This window comes from Coenobita brevimanus, chromosome 26 (genome assembly GCF_032717465.1).
Source record: "Coenobita brevimanus isolate Jiangsu-jjx chromosome 26, ASM3271746v2, whole genome shotgun sequence".
In the NCBI taxonomy this organism is placed as follows: Eukaryota; Metazoa; Arthropoda; class Malacostraca; order Decapoda; family Coenobitidae; genus Coenobita; species Coenobita brevimanus.
In genome coordinates this window covers 8,160,194-8,183,283 of record NC_136979.1, presented here as the reverse complement: position 1 = coordinate 8,183,283, position 23,090 = coordinate 8,160,194, and the positions used below count along the sequence as shown (strand labels likewise).

Genomic DNA, 23,090 nt, shown 5'->3' with positions numbered 1-23,090 from the left:
ACTCCACCATTACTAACCTCATCCCTCTCCATACCCATTCTCACAACCTCATCCTGTACAAATACATATACTGAGCAGCCATAATGACATCACACATTCCTGTCTCACTCCATCACTGATCTCAAACCACTCACTTAGTCACCCATCTAACTCTTGTACAGGATTCAATACCATCAATATAATGTCTTCAATACCATCATGAAAACTCTTCTGACACCATTCAACAACTCTCTAGTCACACCATACTTATTCAAAACCTTCCACAGCCTTCTCTATTTACTCTGCTGTACCATTTTTCCAGATCCATAAATCCATACATACCTTGCATTCTTTGTCACTAGTTTTCTCCATCAGTCTCACTGCAAATATCTGATCCACACATCCCCTTCCACTCCTAAAGCCAACCCCATGTTCATCACTCACCCAGCCTTCTGATAAAGTTACACTATGACAACTTTCCCCTATACCTTTCCAATAACACTCAGCACACTTATGTCACAATTTTTGCACTCACTTTGATCACCTTTATTCCTTATACAGTACTAGGTACAATCACAGACTTTTTCCACTCTACTGATACAATTCCACTCATCCAAGCTTTGCCATATCTTTCTAACAAACATTTAATTCCAGTCTCCCCACTGCACTTCCCTTTCAGTTCAATGATTCCCCCCCCCCCCTAGTCTCAACAGTTCTGCTCAATTTAAGAAAGGCCCCTCATTCTGAAATGGATTAATGAAGGCTACTTGGTATATCTAACTCCTTCAGTTTGAAAAGTCACTACTAAGCTCAATACAATGATTTAGAAGAAACAAGAATACTGTACACTGGAAAGGATGTCACCATAGCAAAGGGGCTAATCATCTCTGCACTTACCTCATCAATGCCTTCTGCCTTCCCATTCTTCAACTGCATCAAAAAATTCCTCCACTTCAACCTGCCATGTCACTGAGGATGACAACAATCACTGTATGTGATTCTTTCCATTAGGATGGGGTGTAATTCTGGCACTGACCAACTTCCATGAACATCTCTTATTATCCCATCCATATACTTCTCATTTGGTCATCTTTTTGTTCTTCCCTCTGTTTTTCCAATCAAGATTAGTTTTTCTATTTCTTCTCTTCTAGGTGCATATACAGTAGGTATCATACTGTATCATTTATAAAGGCTCCAACATGTTTCCATGTGTCGGACTTAGTCACCTAATGGCAACTCTCCACGCTGCTCAATCTCTGGCAGCCTCTTTATTCTGTCCCTTATCCCTGAGATCACACTGTATGACCTCATCTCGAGTCTCTTTTGGACTGTCTCTTGCAACTCTACCCTCAACATTCACAAACCTCACCTTCTACATCCAACTTTCAACCTCCAACCTCTCAATATGGCTAACCCATCTTACTCTATCCTCATCACAACACCAACACATTCAAATCCCATCCTCCATCCTCTCTCTATCTTTCTATTACCAGATGCTTTAAGCCTGTAAGAGGTAGTCACAAACAAATTGTCTCATGTCGCTCTGTCCCCTGCCATTACACTGCCCTCCTCCCAGCTCACACCCCACTTTCTCATATACCTTTCCACTCCATCCTTCCATCTCATCCTCAGCCTCCCCCTCCCTCTCCCCCTCCCTCCACCTCACTCACATACACTCTCTTCATTAGTCTCTCACTCTCCATCCCCTCCACAAGGCCAAACCACCTCAATATACTTCTCTTAATGCTTTCTATCACATCTACGTCCATACCACATCGCTCCTTCACTTCCCTATGTGTCAGTCTCTTTCTCCATGTAACTCCTCACCCTCCTCCCAAACAACTCATTTCCACTGCTCTCACTCTTGACTTGTGTTCTTCCAACAAGATCCACATTTCACTTCCATTTGTTAGAGCTGATGTTACAGTACTATCATGCAGCGACTTTCGTGCTTCCATGCTCAGTTCCCTATTTCTTGTCACTGCTTTCAAAGAACCAGTAACCTTTCTTCCTTGTACCCTTTCAAGCACTTCACCCTCCAAACTTCCATCCTTACTCAGCACACTACCTAAGTACTTAAATGCACTAACATTTTCCATGTCCTCATTTTCCAACCTCATTGTAAATTCAGTGACTTCCATTTCTGTCAAAGACTATACCAGTAACTTTACTATTCCTTACATTCACCTTTAGATTCCATTTCTTACACACACTCCCAAACTCATTCACAAAGCCTTGCAGTTCTCCTTCGTCGTCATTTAACAAGACATTACCACCTGCAAACAGCAGTACAGGAAGTTTCCAAACGCCGCCCTCTCTCATTAGGGCCACTCCAACATCCACTGCTCTACCTTGTATCTCTTTTATCACCCCATCCATATACAGACTGAACAACCATGGAGACATGACACATCCTCTCAATATGCCTCAATCATCTTAATCTAGTGCTCCTCATCACAACACCAATACAATGAAGTCTTATCCTTCATCCTATTAACATACCTAAACCATCTTAATCTACCCCTCCTCCTCACAACACAAATACAGTACATTCAAGGCCAATCCTCCAGTCTCTTAACATGCTAAAACCACCTTAATCTATTCCTCCTCATTACAACACCAATACATTCATGTCACATCCTCCTTCTCAACCCTACAATCTCAATTCTAGTGCCACCTGGCCTCACATTCAAGGAAACACTACACATTCAACTAATCACTGTCACCTCAGTATGACTGTACCTATAAATAGCCTCTTCCTTTACTGCCCAGGTCTTGCTACCATACAGCATTACACTCCTAACAAATGCTACATACAAATATCCCTTAGCAAGGAGGGAGAGCCCTCTCAATGTCAGGCGAAAGAACAGCTCCCTGAACTTCCTCCAACCACCCTTACCCAAACCAAAGAGCTCCAGCTGCATCTCCAGCAAATAACTATCTATCTATTGCCAGACATCTTAATCCCTTATATGGGGTGGCCACAATCAAATTGCCTCCATGTCACCCTGACCCACGCCATTTCACTGCCCTGCTCCCAATTTACACCACCCTCTCTCATATACCTCTCCACTCCATCCCTCAGTCTCATCCTTGGCCTTCCCCTCCCTCTCTCCCCCTCCACCTCACTCATATACACTCTCTTCGTCAGTCTCTCATTCTCCATCATCTCCACATAGCCAAACCACCTCAGTTGTTACTCCTAATGCTTCCTATTACTCCTAATGCTTCCTATCACATCCATATCCACACCACAATGCTCCTTCACATCCTCATTTGTCAGTCTGTCTCTCCATGTGACTCCACAGGCTCCTCTTAAATAACTCATTTCCACTGCTCTCGCTTCTGACTTGAGTCCCTCCAAAAATGTCCAAGCTTCACTTCCATACGTCACAGTTGGTATCACAATACTGTCATGTAATAACTTTTTCACTTCCATGCTCACTTCCTTGTTTCTTATCACTGCCTTCAAGGAACCAGCAATCTTTCTTCCTTGTTGTACCCTTTCAAGCACTTCACCCTCCAAACTTCCATCCTTACTCATCACACTACCCAAGTACTTAAACGTACTCACATTTTCCATTTCCTCAACATACAACCTCACTGTACATTCACTGACTTCACCTCTCTCGAAGACCATAACTTTACTCTTCCCTACATTCACCTTTAAATTCCGTTTCTTACACACTTTCCCAAACTCATCCACAAAGCCTTGCAGCTCCCCTTCATCTTCACTTAACAACACAGTATCATCTGAAAACAACAGTACAGGGAGTTTCCAAACAATGCCCTCTCTCATTAGGGCCACTCCAACATCCACTGCCCTACCTTGTATCTCTTTTATAACCCCATGCATACACAGATTAAACAACCATGGAGACATGACACATCCCAATTTCAAGTTTGGAAATTAAAGATTTATGTTAGACTCGATCGAAAGCTTTCGAGATGTCAACTGCAATGGCAAAGCTTTTGCCAAAGTCCCAAAAGGAGGATGACCAGGAGTCTGAAAGGTAGGTGAGAAGAGCGCCAGTGGAGCGTCCCTGATGGAACCCATACTGATGATCAAAAAGAAGGTTGTGATAAGGAAGATGTTTTAAAATTTTTCTGTCAAGAATTGACTCGAAAACTTTTGAGACAAAGGATGTTAAAGGAACTGGACAATAGTTAGACGGTTGGGAATGGTCACCCTTCTTTGGGACTGGCTGAACGAAAGCAAACTTCCAGCAAGAAGGACAGGTACAAGTTGAAAGACAAAGGCAAAACAGTTTACTTAGGCAGGGTGTGAGAACAGATGCACAGTTCTTGAGGACAACAGCAGGGACTCCATCAGGCCCATATGCCTTGTTAGTATTAAGGCAAGTGATGGCAGAAAATACATCAGCTGAAGAAATTTTAATGTCAGCCATGAGGAAATCATGGGGGGAGGTGATAAATAAATAAATAAATATATATATATATATATATATATATATATATATATATATATATATATATATATATATATGTGAGTGAGGTGGAGGGGGGAGGAGGGAGGGGGAGGCGGAGGTTGAGTGGGCGGGATGGGGGGGAGAGGTGTATGAGGGTGGGGGGGGTGTGTTGGGTGGAGGGCAGGGAAATGGCGGGGGACAGGGCGACTTGGAGGCGATTTGTTTGTGGCCACCCCAAACGGGATTGAGGCGTCTGGCAATAGATAGATAGATAGATAGAATATATATATATATATATATATATATATATATATATATATATATATACATATATATATATATATATATATATATATATATATATATATATATATATATATATATATATATATATATACATATATATATATATATATATATATATATATATATATATATATATAATGATTTGGTTTTACGCCTGGTATCCCTGAAGGGCTAAGGCGTTGCCCCTGGGTAGAGAAATTTTGAACTGGAGCGTGTAGCATTTTATGACCGGATGCCCTTCCTGATGTCTACCAATGACCCTTGGGTGGATTCAATCCTCCAACCCTTCGGTCAGAGTAGAGCGCTATAACCCACTGAGCCACGGCATATATATATATATATATATATATATATATATACATATATATATATATATATATATATATATATATATATATATATATACTGTATATATATATATATATATATATATATATATATATATATACTGTATATATATATATATATATATATATATATATATATATATATATATACTGTACTGTATATATATATACACATATACAGGTAAGCCCTTAATTCACGCGAACTTTTTTCACACGATTTCGGTTATACACGAATTTTTCGTACAATAATTAAAACAAAATTATAGTATTCAAATAAATAATTTTAATATATAAGAGAAATAAATAAAATATAAAAATGCCTACTTGCTCTCCGTGTGCATACATATGTGTGTGTGTGTGTGTGTGTGTGTGTGTGTGTGTGTGTGTGTGTGGGAGGTCGGTCTACCACTCACCACAGTCAGTTTGAATCCGAAGGTCGAACCATGAATGACTGGCCAATCGTTATTTGTGGCTTATTTTTCTGCCTTCCAGTGATTGCTTGCCTTGTCTGCCAACATGGAGCCTAAGCATAGTGCTAGTGATGCATGTGGTAACACACCAAAACGGACTAGTAAAGTGATGTTGCTGACAGAGAAAGTTAAAGTGTTGGACAAACTTCAGGGAGGAATGTCGGCGACAATTCTCCGTCAGGACGATTCCCCGTCATTTATTTACATGTCAGTTTATTTAGCAAGTACAGTACATTAGTTTTTTACTTATATGAGTTATAAAATCCCTCTGAATATTACTTATTAAAGTATTAATTAATCAATAATAAGCATATTAATAGAATGATGGGGAATTGTCCATGTTTTGACAGTGAATTGACTTGATGGTGAATTGTCTTAGAACCGTATGTTTGGGGTGAGTCAACTGTTCATACAATAAAGAAGGAGAACTTAGCATACGGGAGACAGTGAGGGCTTGTGCTCCAGACTGCTAAAGTGTCTCCACCTACGCCTGTGAATTGTCTTGGAACCTGTGAATTGTCTTGGAACCGCATGTTTGGGGTGAATGAGTCAACTGTTCATACAATAAAGAAGGCAGAATGTAGCATATGGGAGGCAGTGAGGGCTTGTGCACCAGGCTGCTGAAGTGTCTCCACCTACGCCTGTGCTTGTCAGGTTTCAGTGTTAAATTTCTTACATTTTTGTTGTTTTTCATACTTTATGCTAGTTTATAAGGTGTATGTAGTGCATAAACAGTATTATTCAGATGTAATATACTTAACAGACATGCGTAATTATGTGCACACAAGGGCAGAACATATACGCGAATTTACCACATACGCGAAGGGTCTGAGAACCTAACCCTTGCGTGAATTAAGGGCTTACCTGTGTGTGTATATATATATATATATATATATATATATACACAGTATATATATATACATATATACACAGTATATATATATATAAATATATGTATATATTCAAATTTTAAAAAAATGGTGCTGGGGCCAGCCACAGGGTCCCGACGATTTCTGGAATCACAGCCATTGAGGGGTTAAATGTCTGAACTACACAGCCTAGCCCTGGTATGAACTGAGCAGCCTTGCCCTGGACCCTTATTCTCCATATGGTACAGTAAAGAACTAGATGTTAATGAACAAAAAGACTAAGAAAGTGAACATGTAATATCAATATAATCTGAAGTACCTGAAGTTCCTGATGGAGTGAGGAAGAAATGAGAGGGTAAGAGAGGACTCCTGAAGTAGTGAAATGGGTGAGGGCTCCTTGCCTTCTCCAGACACCACTTCCTCCACACGCTGCTCCAGCCGACTCTTCCCATCACTCCCATCTGTTAAAAATTAATAATAATAAATCCACTCACTTGATGTAGTACTGCTCTCAGGTTTCTGCCCTTTCCTCTCCTCCATCCTTCATTCCTTCCATCTTCTTCTATCTTTCTTTCATTCTTTCCTCATCCTTCTGCCTACGGGTGACTTTACACTCCCTCTTCTGTCTTTCATTCCTTCATTCTCTCCTCTTCATTCTGCCCATGGGTGACTCTGCACTGAGTGCCATGCCAAATGGTTTCCTGTATACCAGGAAACCATTGAATATGCTGGGTGGTAACCATATAACCAAATTTTGGCACCTGGTGGTTTAGTAACTACCCACATACCTTCCTATCTATTCTGTCATAAGCTTTCTCCAAGGCCATGAAGACAGCATACACTTTCTTTCTCTTGATACTTCTCCACTAAACATCTTAGAACAAATATCTGATCTACACACCCTTTTCCCTTCCTAAATCCCCCTTGTTCTTCTCCAACTAGCTCCTCTGTTATATGCCTAACTCTATCAATGAGTATTCTACCATATATTTTTCCAGTCACACTAAGAAGGCAAATACCCCTGTGGTTACCACATACTTCTCTCTCCCCTTTTCCTTTGTATAAAGGAACAATTATACCTGATTTCCAGTCCTCTGGAACCCTTCCCTCTTCCCAAGCTAACCTACACAACTTCCATATCCATTCCACAACAATCTAACCCCCATACCTCAGCATTTCACCACACTCTTCATCAATTCCTTGGGCCTTTCCCAACTTGATCTTCTTCACTGTTTCCATTACTTCCACCCTACTGATCTCTTCCTCCCTCTTCTCATCTCTTCTTCTCCCAGCCATTCCCCAACCACTGATACTTGCACTGCTCTCACTCTCTACATTCAACAAATCCTCAAAGTGCTCCTTCCATCTCCTCAATTTCTCTCTCTTCTCCACCAACAATCTATTATTCCTAACTTTCACTCCCCTACTATTTCCTCTTTTACACTGCCTTACTTTCTTTACCTCCTTCCAAAACAATTTCTTACTCTCCCTCCATTTAACACTCAGATTCCTCCCAAACACTTCATCCACTTTCTTCTTACGCTCCTTCACCAGTCTCTTCACCTCCCTTCCCCTGCTCACATATACCTCTCTCTTCTCTCTCGCATCTTCTCCCCTACCTCTACACGCTAACCATTCACTATATTCTACTTTTGTTCCACAGCTCGTTTCACCTCATCATTTCACCATGCGCTCACTTGCACACCCCTGCATCTCCAGATTCCTCCCAAACTCTTCATCCACTTTCTTCTTACTCTCCTTCACCAGTCTCTTCACCTCCCATCTCCTGCTCACATATACCTCTCTCTTCTCTCTTGCATCTTCTCCCCTACCTCTACTTGCTAACCATTCACTATATGCCTTCTTTTGTTCCACAGCTCGTTTCACCTCATCATTCCACCATGCTGTCACTTGCACACCCTTGCATCTCCTCCTCACTCCACAAACCACCCACACGCTGCGCCTATCTCTTCCGTGAATATCTTACATACGTCTTCCACCCCTTCCATCTGCTCTAACTCATACCTTCCCAATCTTTCTTCCACTATGCTCTTATAGTCTGCCATTTTCTCACTATCTTGCAAGTTCTCCACTCTTCTCATAGGAGCTGTTTCCTCCTGTCTTCCCCTTTGTCTCTTCAACCATTTTCTTTGCAGCCTTACCTTGGCCGTCACTAAGTGATGGTCCGAGACTCCATTCCCCCACCCTCTCCACACTCTTGCATTCAACACTTGTCTTCTCATTCGCTCATCCACATACACATAGTCTATCATTGCCTTACGTTGAACAAGTTCACCGTCCACCCTCCTCATTACTCTCCAGGTACACTGGTGGATCATCTTATGCCGAAAGTAGGTGTTGGCTATTGCCAACCCCTTACCAGCACAGATGTCCACCAAAGCACTACCATTCCCACCTACTTCAGCTGGCACACCCCACTGACCAACCACTCCATCCACTCGTACATTCCCAACTTTGCCATTCATGTTTCCAATCAAAAGCACTCTCTAGCTCCTCTCAATTTTGTCCATACATGCTTCTACACTCACCCAAAACTCATCTTTCACTCTTGCCACTCGGTCCTCTGTTGGAGCATACACACATACAATCACCCATGCTTGTATACCTACTTTCATCCTCACCCATACAATCGTTGCACCCATTGTTCCATACTCTCTTATATTCTCCTTCCACTTCTTGCTTATCATCAGACATACTCCCTCTCTTGCCCTCTCATTCTCATTAACTCCCGCACATATACCTAAACCATATTCTCATTCTCTCACCCTTTCACCTTTCCATTTCGTTTCAATCAATTCACATATATCCACTCGTGCATCCTCATGCACCTGAACAATCTCTCTCTCTTTCACTTCATCATTCACTCCTCTCACATTCCATGTCCCCACCCTCAGAATGGCCTTTGTCCATTCCTTAGTCGTCAACGTATGGTGATTCTGGTCCGAGGCGCTTTATTCACTTGTTTAGTTAGTCCTTTTTATGGGGTGAGGCACTAACCCACCACCAACACTTTTCGTCGCCTCGTATGACAAGCAGGGATACTGGGGGAGTATTCTTGAAAACCCCCTACCCCCAGGGAGAGACCTTAGTCTAAGCCTGGTGGGACACTGTTTACCACAGACAGGTACCAGATCCCTGCACAGTGATTTTACTGCACTGTAGCTCTAGAGTGGCTCAGCAGAAGCAACTGTTTGCCTCTGGTCAGCAATTTTGCTTAGCCAGATAGACTGGGATTGGGCAACAACATTTAAAGACCTTTTCTTTGACATTCAATTGTCTTGACATCTGTGATAGGGACATCACACACCTTTGTCCCACTTCAATACTGATGAAGTGTGCCTACTGCATGGATGCACAAAGCATGGGTTTCACCCCCTTTATTTTTTTTTAACTTGGAAATCAAAAGAATGGTCTCCATCCCATTGGGATTACAGAAAAAATAAGAGTAAATGGTCTGTCTATAAACAGGAGCCAAGAATTTCCTAAGCTTCAATAGAGTGAACAACTGCTGAGCCCATTTCACAGGGCAGTGTGCTGACAGCTCTTCTTCATCTATACTTATACAGTACCCTTGCGTCCAACACGGTAATATTGTCATGCATGAGTCCCGTGTTGGACCAAAAACGTGTTGGACAAACAACAGAGCTTATGGGGAAAAATGAATTATGTCAGCAACCCTAGGAAAAGTCACCCTATACAGTATACCTACCACATACCTATACATATATTAGTACTGCTGTGCTTATAATGAATGGTACTGTACTATGAATGATAACTAATCTTTTAGGATAGTGTTGGTGGGCTTGTTGGGAATGGAAGGTGGTATCCGAGGCTCTAGGTAGTCCTACTGGGTCCCCGGAGGATGGCTGCTGGTGTCACTAGTGGGTAATGGCTGCTGCTCCTCCTCAACCTCCCTCATAAATCCTTCGAAATTCCTCTCCCCTTTCTTCTGCCTCTCAATGAATTCTAGCTTGGTGGCCTGAGGGAGGTGCCGCCACTTCTTGGGGTTCTCAGAAGGCTTCCTAGGCATCATGAGCTGAGTAAAATGCAGTAGCAAGGGTAGAAAATGCAGCAAGAAAAAATCACCATCCAGTGCGAATTATGCGACTGAGTAGCACTGTGGCAGGAGAAATTTAAACAAAACATCACGTGAGAGCAGAAGCGTTTTTCATTGGGCGACATCACGATCATGTCACGATAGCGGGCGGGGGAGGCTACTTGATCAGAAGTTTTGATTGGCTCTCAGCGTCACGGGAACGTCCAGTATGACCGTGTTGGACCAGACGTGATCGTGCTAGAGGCCAACTCTGTGGATTTCGCCCACTTCTCGGAGCTCCGTCCATGTTATGCTTACGCATCCGTTTAACAGTACTTAAATCGTATTAAATCATACTAATTTTTTGCTCTCCGTGCTGGACATGAATCGTGCTGGACAAACGCGTGTTGGACGCGAGGGAACTGTATGTTTTTCGTGTTCCTATTTCTGTGCCTTACAATTTTAAGTGTCAGTATTTTAGAAACCTTACCAACAAAGACAGCATGTATGGTGGTGAGAGAAGCAAGGAAGAGTGTAGTAAAGTGAGCAATCTGAGCTTTGGCAGTAGCCGATGGGCGTGGCTGGAGAGCTGCTGTGAGCGCCGAGTGACGCAGCCGCAGCACCAAAGACAGGGCATCTGCCATGCTGCCACCCTCTACTAGCATCACAGAAACCACTGCATCAACCACAGCCTATAGGGAGAAAGGACAAACATTTCCTATATCCTTACTGGACAGGCACCCTCTATATTTCTGATTGAGAAGTTTAACATATGCCACACAAAAGGCTTCATCCAGAATAAAATTCTTCAATGCCCTAGCCATAATAAGTGTGAAGAGGCATGTTATGTTCCTAACTCAAATAATACTAACTGGCTGCAAGCAAAATAAAATCCTGAAGTGTTCCAGATAAACTTTAACTTAAAGACAACTGATATAAGTTTTACCTTAATATGGGCTGGATGCTTCCCTCTGATTACATATATATATACCGTGTATATATATATATATATATATATATATAAAAGGCCAACACAATATTCCTAGGGTCTTATTCATTCTACAGGGTATGTATGAAATAGAATATATATCTTAAGGTTTGAGATGCTTCCCTTAATTAACTTATTAGAAAAAATGAAACAGTTTAAATCTCTCATAGTATAAGAGATGACACTCCTACCTCTATATCATCAACTTCAGAGCTGATGAGTGAAGAGCAGCCCCGCACTATTGTGGAACGGAACTGTGTTATATTAATCCATTGTCGTTCAATGACTGGAAACCATGAGGTCACCTAAGGGGGGAAAAAATAAATAAATAATAAATCTACATAATCATCCTATCCCAGTTTCTTACACCATACATGCAGACAGAGGGCAAGCCTGAGACAAAGGATCTTATTTATAAAAACTTCAGCTTACAGTGCATACAAGATTGTTTGATTGTGATTTTACCTTAGTAAAGCTACTAAACACTTCAAAGCCAAACTAGAGTGAATAACATAAAAAATATAACAAAATTCATTTATTTCTGATAACAAACCACCGATGTAAATAGCAGTTTCCTATAAGAACTGGTTATGACCTTGTGTTGATACTGAATACAAGATCAGAGATGAAGGCCCACCTATCACAAAAGGCCCAGCAAACTGGGCTACACCTCCATGGATCCATGCTTATTCCAGCATTATATTTCTAAGCTTTTATTTACTACATGAAGGAGTCCATGACAATGAAATTGCCATTTGCATGGATTTGGGTGGCTCAATTTTGTTATAAAGTGATGGACCTACTTTTTGGCACTACTACTCTTCCAAACAAAATACACTCCTTTGTGTGGCTTTGACCTTTCATATCTGATGAAGTGAGTTAATTAATCAACTATTTTTCCTTCACTTATCAATCTCAATGTTATGTGATATAATATAATGCATAAAATATGATCTCTGCACATCTTATATGTGAAGAGGTACTGAACAAGCAAAAATAGACAAAGAGGAAAATGAAACAGAAGTAATAAGAACTGAAGCAACAATGAAATGGAGAAAGCAAAGACATCATCATCATCATCTGTATCGGTGAGAGTCAATTAACTGAGAAAAAAAAAAAGGTGATGGAAAAGCTAAATTAATTTTAACAAAAAGTAATCACTCCAATATCCGACGTAATAAAGCCATAGGTAGGTCCGGATATTGGTTCTGTCCGGATATTGGGCCCCAGCTTATGGACTTGTACTTATGGACCCTAACTCAGAGAAACACCTATACAACTCCCTCTGGACATGCATAGCACCTATTTAAGACCCAAATCACACCAATAAGGCACATAAATGACTGAAATAAATGAAAAGAAACATAAAATGAGGGTTTAGAAGTAGGTTCATACAATAATAAACATTCTGGTGACTGGCTCCTGGACTGGTACTTATGGACCCTAACCTAGCCTAACTCAGAAAAACACCTTCCTACTGCACGTGCATAGCTCCTAACACCCTATTCACACCAATAAAGGACATTAAAGAGTGAAATGAGGTAAGTATAGTATGGAAAAAAGTACAGTATGAAACATTCTTATGTCCGGATAGTGGGGATGTTCGGATATTGGGCGTCCGGATATTAGAGTGATTACTGTATTAGAAAGCGAGGAATGTGTGCTGCAGCACAAATTGTTGATTTGTGACATGGTGCTTAAAGAACAAGTGATCAAAAAGAGGAAATATGTACCTAGGAGGAAAATATGAAAACTGGAAAACTAAGCAGTTAGAGACGCCTTCTACAGCGAGATGAGGAGTGTGATGGCTGAACAGGGGGCTGTTGACAGAGGCGTTAATGAACGGTTGAGATCCCTCATGAACAACTACATGAGTGTTACTGATGCAATATGCGTTTGGACAAGAGGCCCACCAAGACATAAAGTAACTTGGTGGTGGGATGAGGGTGTAGAAGCTGCAGTTACGAAGGCTTTTCTGGGAATGGAAGAAGGGTGGTAACATGGAGAAATACTTGGCTGCCAAGCGTAGGACTAGAAGAGAGGTATACGGGATGAAGTCAGAGTCACGGAGACTTTTACTTGATAATCTAAATCGTGTGGAAAGGAAAAATATGATACTTAAGGTGGCAAATCAGGTGAAGAGGGATAAGTGGGATATTACTGTATAGGTAAACAGTGTGTGAAGAATGAAGAAGGAAGGGTAGTGGTGAACAGTGGGGATATTAAAGATGCATGGAGAGAGAGCATTATAGCCAGTTGTTCAGAGAAGGTTTGGAGCCAGCAGATTCAGTGTTTGGCCCTTGGCCTTTGACTGATGCTGCTACTGTGAGTGAAGCAATAGGTAGGATGCAGGTGGGGAAGGCAGCAGGTGGATCTAGGTTGACTGCCGAAATGTTGATGGCCTCAGGAGATACAGGGGTGAGGTTAGTCACTGACCTGATACATATGATTATATATGAGTGGTTCCTTCTGCCTGTGAGTGACTCTACACTGAGTGACAAGCCAAACGGTTTCCTGTACACCAGGAAACCATTTACTATGCTGGGTGGTAACCATACTGAATAACCAAATTTTGGCACCTGGTGGTTTAGTGGGTAATTATTGTGCTCCAATCGGATTGAGCCGGTGAAGGTTTATATCCAAGGGTTGGTTCAGGTCTAATGCTCACGTAATGCCACTCAGGGATGAGTGAGGTTGGTCACTCTCATCTTAAATGTCAGGACCAACTGCCTAGCCCCAGGCTCCTACACTCCTCATGGGGCAACGTAGGAGTGGATGATGGATGGATGGATGGATGTGTGTGTTGTCCCAGATGACTGGCTGAAAAGTTTAATTGTAAATGTGTACAAGGGGAAGGGTGATGCCCTGGAAAGAGGAAATTATAGAGGTATAAAGCTTTCGGATCAGATAATGAAGGTGATGGAGAGAGTTCTAGAAGGTATGATTAGGGAAAGAGTGAATATTGATGACATGTAGTTCGGGTTTATGCCAGGCAGGAGGACCACTGATGCCATATTCATTGTTCGACAGCATCAGGAGGAAAGAAAAGGGAACTGTACTTTATTTTTATTAATCTGGAGAAGGCTTTTGACAGAGTCCCTAGAGAGGTGGTGATGTGAGCAATGAGAAAGCTTGGGTTGGAGGAGTGGTTGGTTAGGCTGGTTATGGCCAGTTATGTGAGCACTCGCACCCAGGTAAATATGAATGGAGATTTGAGTGATGAGTTTTCCATGAATGCTGGTGTGCATCACGGGTCAGTTTTGAGTCCCTTGTTGTTTATCATGGTACTTGAAGCCCTCTCACGTGACTTTAGAAATGGACTCCCATGGGAGATGTTGTATGCTGATGATTAGGTGTTGATTGCAAAGAATGAAAGGGAGGCGGAGGAAAGATTTACGAAGTGGAGAGATGGTATGGGGCAGAAGGGATTAAGAGTAAATGCAGATAACATAAAAGTGAAGATATCAAGGGTTGGTGGCAGTACTATCAAAGAAGAGGGAGAGTGGCCATGTGCAATCTGCCACAAGGGTGTGGGAAGTGTTTGTGGTAAATGGGTGCACAAGAGACCTAGCAGTATTAGAGGTAGACAGCGAGATAATACTGATTTTATGAGTGCGGCGTGTTGGGGAAAGCAGGTGCAGATTATCAGGCATGACTGAACTTGCTGTTGAGACTCTTGAGTGTGTGGAAGAGTATTGTTATTTGAGAGATGTTAAGAGCTGGAGGTGGGGCTGGAGCTAGCTCTGTGGCTAGGGTGAGAAGTGGTTGGAAGAAGTTCAGGGAGCTGCTGCCTCTCCTGACCTTGAGAGGACTCTCCCTACATGCTAAGTGGTCTTTGTATACAACATGTGTTAGGAATGTAATACTAGTGAGACCTGGGCAGATACAGAAGAGGATATTTGCAGGCTCAAAGATACAGAAATGACAATGATTAGTAGGATGTGCAGCATGTCCCTGTGTGCAAGGCCTGGGGGGAGGGGAGGCTGGGTTTATGATGGAAGAGTTGAGAGGCAGGATGGGATTGGAGTATATTGGTGTTGTGGTGAGGAGAGGTAGACTGAGATGGTTTGGGCATGTGGAGAGGATGGGGGATGATAATTGGGTGCAGGAAGTGAAAAGCGTTAATACTGGGGGTGGGGCTGCGAACGGCAGACCGAGAAAGACGTGGGACGAAATCATTATGGGACAAAGTCAGGGTTAAGAGACTGAACAGGGAGGCTGCCACAGATCGAGCAGCATGGAAAGCAGCCATTAGGTGACCATGGCCGATGCATACAAGATCTTGGAGCCTTCAAAAATGAAAACAATGAATCAGTAAGGGATGAGAAGAAAAATTAAGCAGATTCTCCTGTTTACTCTCATTTTCCTTAAATATACTCAAATTTTGGCGCCTGGTGATTTAGCAGGTAATTAAGGTGCTCCAATCGGATTTAGCCAGTGTAGGTTTATATCCATGGGGTGGCTGAGGTTTATTGCTCACATGATGCCACTCAGGGATGAGTGAGGCCGGTCACTCTCATCTTAAATGTCAGGACCAACTTGCCTAGCCCCAAGCTCCTACACTCCTCAAGGGGCAATGTAGGACTGGATGATGGATGGATGGACATGAATTTTCTATTACCCCTTCCCATTTAACATTCTGCCCTTTCCTCCTCCATCACTCTTTTTGTTTCAATCCAAACTCCCCCTTAACCCCTCAGATGGAATGTGCCTTTTGGAAGGCATTTCCCATAGCCTGGAGCATGCCTTCCATAATCTCATTCCATACAGTGCAACCATGAAAATTCAAATGTCTGAAGTTAGGAAACATCTAAAGTTCGAATACCATAATTTATGAAATTATGGTAAATATCCCTTTACCACAGAACACCACTTGTTAGACATCAGTAACTAATAAATTTTACTCAGTTTTAACATAAGCATGATTGCCGGTAGGGAGCAATCCCCTAATGTATTTCTCTTACATGATTTGTATCTATAACTGAGTAAATTACCATGTGGCTCTACATTACATATAAACCTCCAGCAGTCTGTTTACCCAGAACTACAATAACAAGAGGAATCAAAATTCCACTACTCCAGTAGCAAAGGATGTTCAGGTGGTAGGTGGTCATGGTGGTGACCATCATCCACTCATCTGATGAAGTACTGCCTACTTCTTCCTTCACCTTTATCATTCTTTTTCTGTGCCTGTCCTCCTCTCTTCCAATTTCTCCCATCTTTCCTGTCACTTCTTATTACTCACCTTTCCTTTTCTGGTGGCTTTACAATGAGTCACAAGCCTAATGGCTTTTGCCAGAAAACCATTTGGGTGTCAACCATAAAACCAACCCATTCGTGTTCCCCACATGTCAGCAAGTAGGTTGGTGGAGGGTTAGTGCCCCTCGCAACCATAAAACCAATCCATTTGTGTTCCCTACATGTCAACAACTAGGTTGGTGGAGGGTTAGTGCCCCTCCCCATAGAACAACTAACTCAAAAACAAACGGCCACCTTTTATGGGATTGTGGTGTCTGGCTATAGATAAACAGAGTTAACAGGGATCAAAGATAAATGGTAGTGTCATAAATACAATGGAAAATATGATGCCTGAGGCAAGTTAGTTAGCCCATGCTACAATCCTCATGTCAAAAAGCTAAAGGCTGATTTTTCAAAAGTTCATATAATCTGTACACAAAAGCACTCTAAATTTTAGAGGTTGCACTGTATTTCACATTCTCCTCATATCCTTATGGTGCAAAGTGCATCTTTGTCTTTAATGTATGGTCAGACAGGGTGATACAATACTTGCTAAAATGTGTGAGCTACAGCATAGTGCCCCCAGAAACTTCCCAACAGGTAACATGCGTGAGCTACAGCATAGTGGCCCCAGAAACTCCCCGACAGGTAACATGCGTGAGCTACAGCATAGTGGCCCCAGAAACTCCCCGACAGGTAACATGCGTTAGCTACAGCATAGTGGCCCCAGAAACTCCCCGACAGGTAACATGCGTGAGCTACAGCACTGTGCCCCTGGAAACTCCCTGACACCCCCACCAAGACCCCACGAAGGAGCCACAGCCGAACCGCAGGACGCAGTGCGACAACGGCACAAGTCAGCCCGGGCCATGAGCCCATATGACACTCAGCCGTCTCACCGTCGCCCTAGCAGGAATTGAACACTACCTTCGGGGAGAGGTACCGCCGGATCAGATCGGGGTGGAGCTGCCTATCCAGCTCCAAACAGCGCCCCTCAGGGGTTGGCCTGTAGCCACTCCAACCTTCAACAGGAGTGTGCCTGTAGCCTATCGGTGTCTCACCAACCTGAAGGTAATCAGGAGGCGGCCGGTAGCCGCTCCCGCATTCGTCAGAAGATGCTCTTCCAGGGACTGCCTGTAGCCGCCCTACACCCCCTCCTGCAGGAGTCGGCCTATAGCCACTCCTCCCCCTGGCAGAAGGAGACGGCCTGTAGTCGCTCCCACCGTCGTCAGACGGCCGGTAGCCGCTCCTCCCTCCGGCAGAAGGAGACGGCCTGTGGCTGCTCCCGCCTTCGTCAGACGGCCAGTAGCCGCTCCGAAGGCGTTGCTCCCGAGTCGGCCTGTAGCCGCTCCTCCCTCCGGCAGAAGGAGATGGCCTGTAGTCGCTCCCGCCTTCATCAGACGGCCGATAGCCGCTCCAAAGGTGCTGCCCCCGAGTCGGCCTGCAGCCGCTCCCCCTCCCTCCTGCAGGAGACGGCCTGGAGCCGCTCACACCTTCATCAGATGGCCGGTAGCCACTCCAAAGGTGTCCAGAGGCGTGCTGATTCCCCCACTCAAGCCAAAGCCAGCAGCCGGGCCTTAGCGCCTCATAGCCGCACCCTTGGGCAGCCACGGCCAGTAGCCGGGCCCCACGGCCAGAGACAGGTGAAAGCAGTGCTGCCACCCCAGCGCGAGACGAGTGCCCGGACTCCCGATGCAGGAGACGCAGAAGGATCCTGGAGAGGCCCTACAGGCTCCCCTGGCCTCTGCTCCCTACGCCTGGCCCTGGAGAAGACCCACTTGATGGACCCTGATTCAGGTCGGTGCCGCAGCCCCTCCCTGACGGCGCCCCTTGACTCTGGGGGCCACAATCCTAGGGTACTCCAGGCCCTCCCCAGGATGCCCGGGCGAGATCTCCCTACGCCCCGACGGCAGAAGACCTCCACCTCCGGCCGAGACCTAAGCCAGAGATTTCTGGACCTGTTTGGCCCCAGTCCTGAGGGCCACACCCCTGTACCCAGCCCGGAGAATACGGGCCCCTTTGCCACCTGCAGCCCCAGACGAGAGAAGACGCCCCTGCGAGTTGTCCCGTGCCCTCTTGGCACGCCCTCCCCTGGCGGTGCCCCTGTTCCGGCAAAATCGTCGCTGGCATGTCTCCCTGCCGCCCCCACCGTATAAGTGACTTATGTTAAATGTGATGTTGCCCCAAGTTAGTGTAACAGAAATATAATGACATAATGCACCCCGAATAACAGGCCAAGTGTTCACGAGAAGATAACAGGGGAATAAGTAATACCACGGGTAGGACTAATAATGAGTGCAGAGTCTAAATACAGGTGAAACAGACTCACGGAGTGACGCCCTTGTATGAAATCAGTAAGACTCCCAACCCAAGAGATTCTCATTAGTAAATTATCCAAATGTCCCTTGCTACCAGGAAATAGTGAAGAGAAAGTGTTAATAATACCCTCCTGCTCATATTACCATAAACACAACGAGACTCTCAGTGTCTTAACCCCCTCCCTTAGTAAATCTCCTCTCGGCATTTGACGCGTATGTGAAAACCTGGATTAGTAATGTAATCAATTATCAAAACCCCCTTGCTACCAGAAAATACCAAGTCAGAATCTGTAACATCAATTCCCACTCAATATTACAGTACCCTCGCGTCCAACACGGAAATATTGTCATGCATGGGTCCCGTGTTGGACCAAAAACATATTGGACAAACAATAGAGCTTATGGGGAAAAATGAATTATGTCAGCAACCCTAGGAAAAGTCACCCTAAATACCTACCATATACCTATACATATATTGGTACTATTGTAATTATAATAAATGGTACTGTGCTACGAATGATAACTAACCTTTTAGGATAGTGTTGGTGGGCTTGCTGGGAATGGAAGGTGGTATCCAAGGCTGTAGGTAGTCCTACTGGGTCCCCGGAGGATGGCTGCTGGCGTCACTAGCGGGTAATGGCTGCTGCTGCTCCTCAACCTCCCTCATAAATCCTTCGAAATCACACTCAGAATCACTATCTTCGTCCACAGCCATGGAAGGTCCTGCTTCTGCCTGTCCTAGCACTCTGTAAGGTATCATACGGTACCTCGTATCAGGAATGGCCAAGGAAGATTTAAGTGGAACAAAACTTGGACGTTATCACACACGTTCCTCGTATCCTCGGCAAAGGGCATGCTTCTCACACTGTTGCCAGAGCCCCGTCTCATGACTGTGGAAAGTGATCACTGTTGCTGACTCGGTAGAGAATAAGGAGAAGCAACTTTGTTTATAAACTGGTACACACGCTGATGAGAAGGGTTTCAAAACAATTGATATTTATTCTAAAATATTAATATGTATTCAGTGTCAGGCTAAATGTTCAATGCTGTAGTACGATACATTCTCTGTCGAGTCGCCTGGGTTTTGGTCACACCGTTTTGCCCGTCGTATCCTCGGCAGGGATCCATCCAGATGAATTCCAAATGCCCGTGGTATCGTCGGCAATTTTACCACGTTACCGTTCCGATTTACCATCGTATCCTCGACAAACCTGGTATGAAGTGCCGTGTGATAGCCTTCGGCTGCCAGGATCTTGTCTTGGTTTTTTATTATGGTCCTCATGTTGGCTTTATTCATGTCGTAGGCCTTGGCAATGTCAACTTTCCTCTCCCCTTTCTTCTTCCTCTCAATGCTTTCTAGCTTGGTGGCCTGAGGGAGGTGCCGACGCTTCTTGGGGTTCTCAGAAGGCTTCCTAGGCATCGTGAGCAGGGTAAAATGCAGTAACAAGGGCAGAAAATGCAGCAAGAAAAAAGCACCTTCCAATGCGAATTATGTGACTGAGTGGCGCTGTGGCGGGAGAAATTTAGACAAAACATCACGTGACAGCAGAAGCGTTTTTAATTGAGCGGCATCACGATCATGTCACGATAGTGGGCGGGGAAGGCTACTTGATCAGAAGTTTTCATTGGCTATCATCATCATGGGAATGTCCAGTATGACCGTGTTGGACCGGGGGTGATCGTGCTAGAGGTGAACTCTGCGGATTTCGCCCACTTCTCGGAGCTCTGTGCGTGTTATGCTAACACACTCGTGTTGCAGTAATTAAATCGTATTAAATAATACTAATTATTTGCTCTCTGTGCTGGACGTGAATCGTGCTGGACTAAAGCGTGTTGGACGCGAGGATACTGTACTATAACTATAATCGGACTCTCAGCGCGTCACCCCTTCACCCCCTTGTGAGACTAACCCCCTGCTCCCCCACGTGAACTGCGACCCTGTGTTCTAAGTAAACCTGTGCACTAAATCCAGAGTGTTAGCATCAGTGTCTGTTAAGCTAGTATCCTGTGATATACTGATTATCTAGTTAAGATTTATTATCCACCATATATTGTGTTGTACTATCTGCTGTTCTGTCCTGTGTCTGACTGAAGTAATATATGTGTAAAGGTTGTTGCCCGGAGTTTTTGTGTCCTACCTCTCTTTATTGCACTAAGCCCTGGTCTCGAAAGAGGACCCCGCTACACGTTAGGTGTTCTAGGGCCAAGGAGTCGGGCCTTTTTCACCTAGCATTACACTTGCCTTGCACAGTGGTTGGTGGTGTCTACTTTTCATCCACCTCCACACTTGTCAGCAGAGCTGGGCACTTCCGCAATCACTTCTGCAAACCGCAAATTCCGCAACTGCGGAGGTGCGATTTCGTTTGCAGAATTGCGGCTGCAACAAAGTCTACGCAAATTTGTGTTTTTGCGCTTGCAGAAGCACTTCCGCAAACGCAAATCCGCCTGCAAACATCTACGTGGCCTAGACTGGTGGTAGGCGGTGTCTGGCTAAGTTGCCAGCTCACCAACACTGGCTGCCACTCCCACACTGTTGCCATATGTACGTTAAATGTTGTAATATATACGATAAATTCACCTTCGGTACGATGTACAATAGCATTTTTTATTATCGTACATTTTGTATGATAACTTTGCGATTCCTTCAAAATGAGAGAGAGAGAGAGAGAGAGAGAGAGGGAGAGAGAGAGAGAGAGAGAACAGCTGAAGATCAGATTCATCTCTTTTAGAAACTCACTGGCTTCATACCAAGCTCTCAGGAAAGGAATGAAAATGGGTATAAGCCAAGAGGGGGCAACGTTCATACTCGTGATTGACCCCTTAAACGCGGATGTGTACAGTCGTTCCCCCCCAAGTGGCGGGGTTGTAACGCGGTCTGAGTACCTGTAGGAAAATATTCGCCAAAAATCAGAGATTAATCCTAGAACATTATACTTGGTATGGCAGAGAAGAGAGAGGTATATGTGAGCAGGAGAAGGGAGGTTAAGAGACTGGTGAAGGAGAGTAAGAAGAAAGTGGATGAAGAGTTTGGGAGGAATCTGAGTGTGAAATGGAGGGAGAGTAAGAAATTGTTTTGGAAGGAGGTAAAGAAAGTAAGGATGTGTGAAAGGGGAAATAGTAGGGGAGTGAAAGATAGGAATAATAGATTGTTGGTAGAGAAGAGAGAGAAATTGAGGAGATGGAAGGAGCACTTTGAGGATTTGTTGAATGTAGAGAGTGAGAGCAGTGTGAGTATAAATGGTTGGGGAATGGCTGGGAGAAGAAGAGATGAGAGGAGGGAGGAAGAGATCAGTAGGTCGGAAGTAGTGGAAGCGATGAAGAAGATTAAGCTGGGAAAGGCCCCAGGAATTGATGGAGTATGTGGTGAAATGCTTAGGTATGGGGGTGAGATTGTTGTGGAGTGGATATGGAAGTTGTGTAGATTGGCTTGGGAAGAGGGAAGGGTTCCAGAGGACTGGAAATCAGGTATAATTGTTCCTCTGTACAAAGAAAAAGGGGAGAGAGAAGTATGTGGTAACCATAGGGGTATTTGCCTTCTTAGTGTGACTGGTAAAATATATGGTAGAATACTCATTGATAGGGTTAGGCATATGACAGAGGAGCTAGTTGGAGAAGAACAAGGGGGATTTAGGAAGGGAAAAGGGTGTGTAGATCAGATATTTGTTCTAAGATGTTTAGTGGAGAAGTATCTAGAGAAGGGAAGGAAAGTGTACGCTGCCTTCATGGACTTGGAGAAAGCTTATGACAGAATAGATAGGAAAGGTATGTGGAAGGTATTAAGAATATATGGAGTGGAGGGGAAATTGTTGAGTGCTGTGAAGAGTATGTACGAGGGAGCTAGGGCTACGGTGCGAGTGGATGGTGAGCTGAGTGAGTTCTTTGATCTCAATGTGGGACTGAAACAGGGGTGTGTAATGTCTCCATGGCTGTTTAATATATATATGGATGGGGTCGTAAAGGAGGTACAAGGTAGGGCAGTGGATGTGGGGGTGGCCCTAACGAATGAGGGTGAGATTTGGAAGCTTCCGGTGTTGCTGTTTGCTGATGATACAGTATTGTTGAGTGAAGATGAATGGGAGTTGCAAGGT

The 23,090-nt window shown here is 44.0% G+C and overlaps 1 protein-coding gene across 1 annotated transcript in view; it reads right to left on the bottom strand.

Annotated features, from left to right (window-relative positions):
• The window catches only part of Cog1 (conserved oligomeric Golgi complex subunit 1), a 236,970-nt gene that overhangs the window by 159,673 nt on the left and 54,207 nt on the right, over positions 1-23,090 (bottom strand). The window contains exons 4-6 of the mRNA XM_080268130.1: positions 11,638-11,751; positions 10,949-11,150; positions 6,721-6,862 (exon numbers count right to left, since the gene is read on the bottom strand). Of these exons, the coding sequence (XP_080124256.1) occupies positions 6,721-6,862; positions 10,949-11,150; positions 11,638-11,751 (458 nt within the window). The remainder of the gene's footprint in view (positions 1-6,720; positions 6,863-10,948; positions 11,151-11,637; positions 11,752-23,090) is intronic.